At 44.3% G+C, this 878-nt stretch overlaps 1 protein-coding gene across 2 annotated transcripts in view; it reads left to right on the top strand.

The window, feature by feature from the left end:
• atp2a1 (ATPase sarcoplasmic/endoplasmic reticulum Ca2+ transporting 1) overlaps positions 1–878 on the top strand; it is an 18,537-nt gene continuing 17,659 nt past the window's right edge. For both annotated transcript variants that reach the window (XM_035654848.1, XM_035654849.1), the window contains exons 1-2: positions 1–93; positions 197–333. In XM_035654848.1, the coding sequence (XP_035510741.1) occupies positions 216–333 (118 nt within the window). In that variant the 5' untranslated portion in view covers positions 1–93; positions 197–215. The remainder of the gene's footprint in view (positions 94–196; positions 334–878) is intronic.

Here is an 878-nt window from a genome sequence, read left to right as displayed (position 1 = left end):
GAGAGAGAGAGAGAGAGGGGGTTGAGAGAGAGCAAGTGTGAACGCAGGGGGGTTGCCAGTTTTTAAATCCCAATCCCACACTTCAAGAAAGTGGTGGGTGAACATAGCTTCACACTGTTTTAACTTTTCAATATCAGGCCTTTGCCGCTCAGACTGATGTGAATGTTTCTGTGTTTTCTATCCCTCTGTCCTGAAGCCTCTCCGTTTCAGCGAGGATGGAGATCGCACACGCCAAAGAGTCAGCGGAGGTTCTGTCTTACTTTGCCGTCACTGAAGACACCGGCCTCTCACCTGAACAGGTTAAGAAGAACCTGGACAAGTATGGCTTCAACGGTGAGGGAGAGAAAGAGAAAAAGATGGATGGATGGAGGAAACAGTTGAATGAAGCATTGGAGAGTGGAAAGAAAGAGTAGTGATGAATGAATTGGTTGAGGAATGGGAAGGTCCAGGAGAAGGATCATATCATTTGGATTTAGCTTGGATGAGAGAGTAGGAGGCATAAGAGGCAGAAACACAGTGTATCTGAGAAAACAGCAGAAACAGACACTGAGGGAAGAAGGAAGAGAAGGTGAAGGAGGAGAAGTGTTGGGAGATGACTGATACATAACCTATGTGTGACTTTTTGATGATGGTCTAATTAAGGGGAAACTGAATGACACAAAGGGAGCAGGTGCATTAGAGTTTCAGGTTTCTGACAATCGCTGCTGGCTTTAGTTTAGATTGAAGACTCTTTATTTATCTTTTATTTTGAATCTTAAGAATGACACTTCATTCTTGACTTTGCAGGCAACTTCAAAGTCAACTTACTTACATTTTTCCAAATTCAGCTCATGGCCTCCCTCAGTGGATGGAGTAGAGCAAACTCCATCCACTGAGGG

The sequence above is a fragment of the Morone saxatilis genome, unplaced genomic scaffold (assembly GCF_004916995.1).
Source record: "Morone saxatilis isolate NCDOM2014 unplaced genomic scaffold, NCSU_SB_2.0 Contig14, whole genome shotgun sequence".
Classification (NCBI taxonomy): Eukaryota; Metazoa; Chordata; class Actinopteri; family Moronidae; genus Morone; species Morone saxatilis.
The sequence above is the reverse complement of the archived record's forward strand: the minus strand, read 5'-3'. Positions and strand labels throughout refer to the sequence as shown.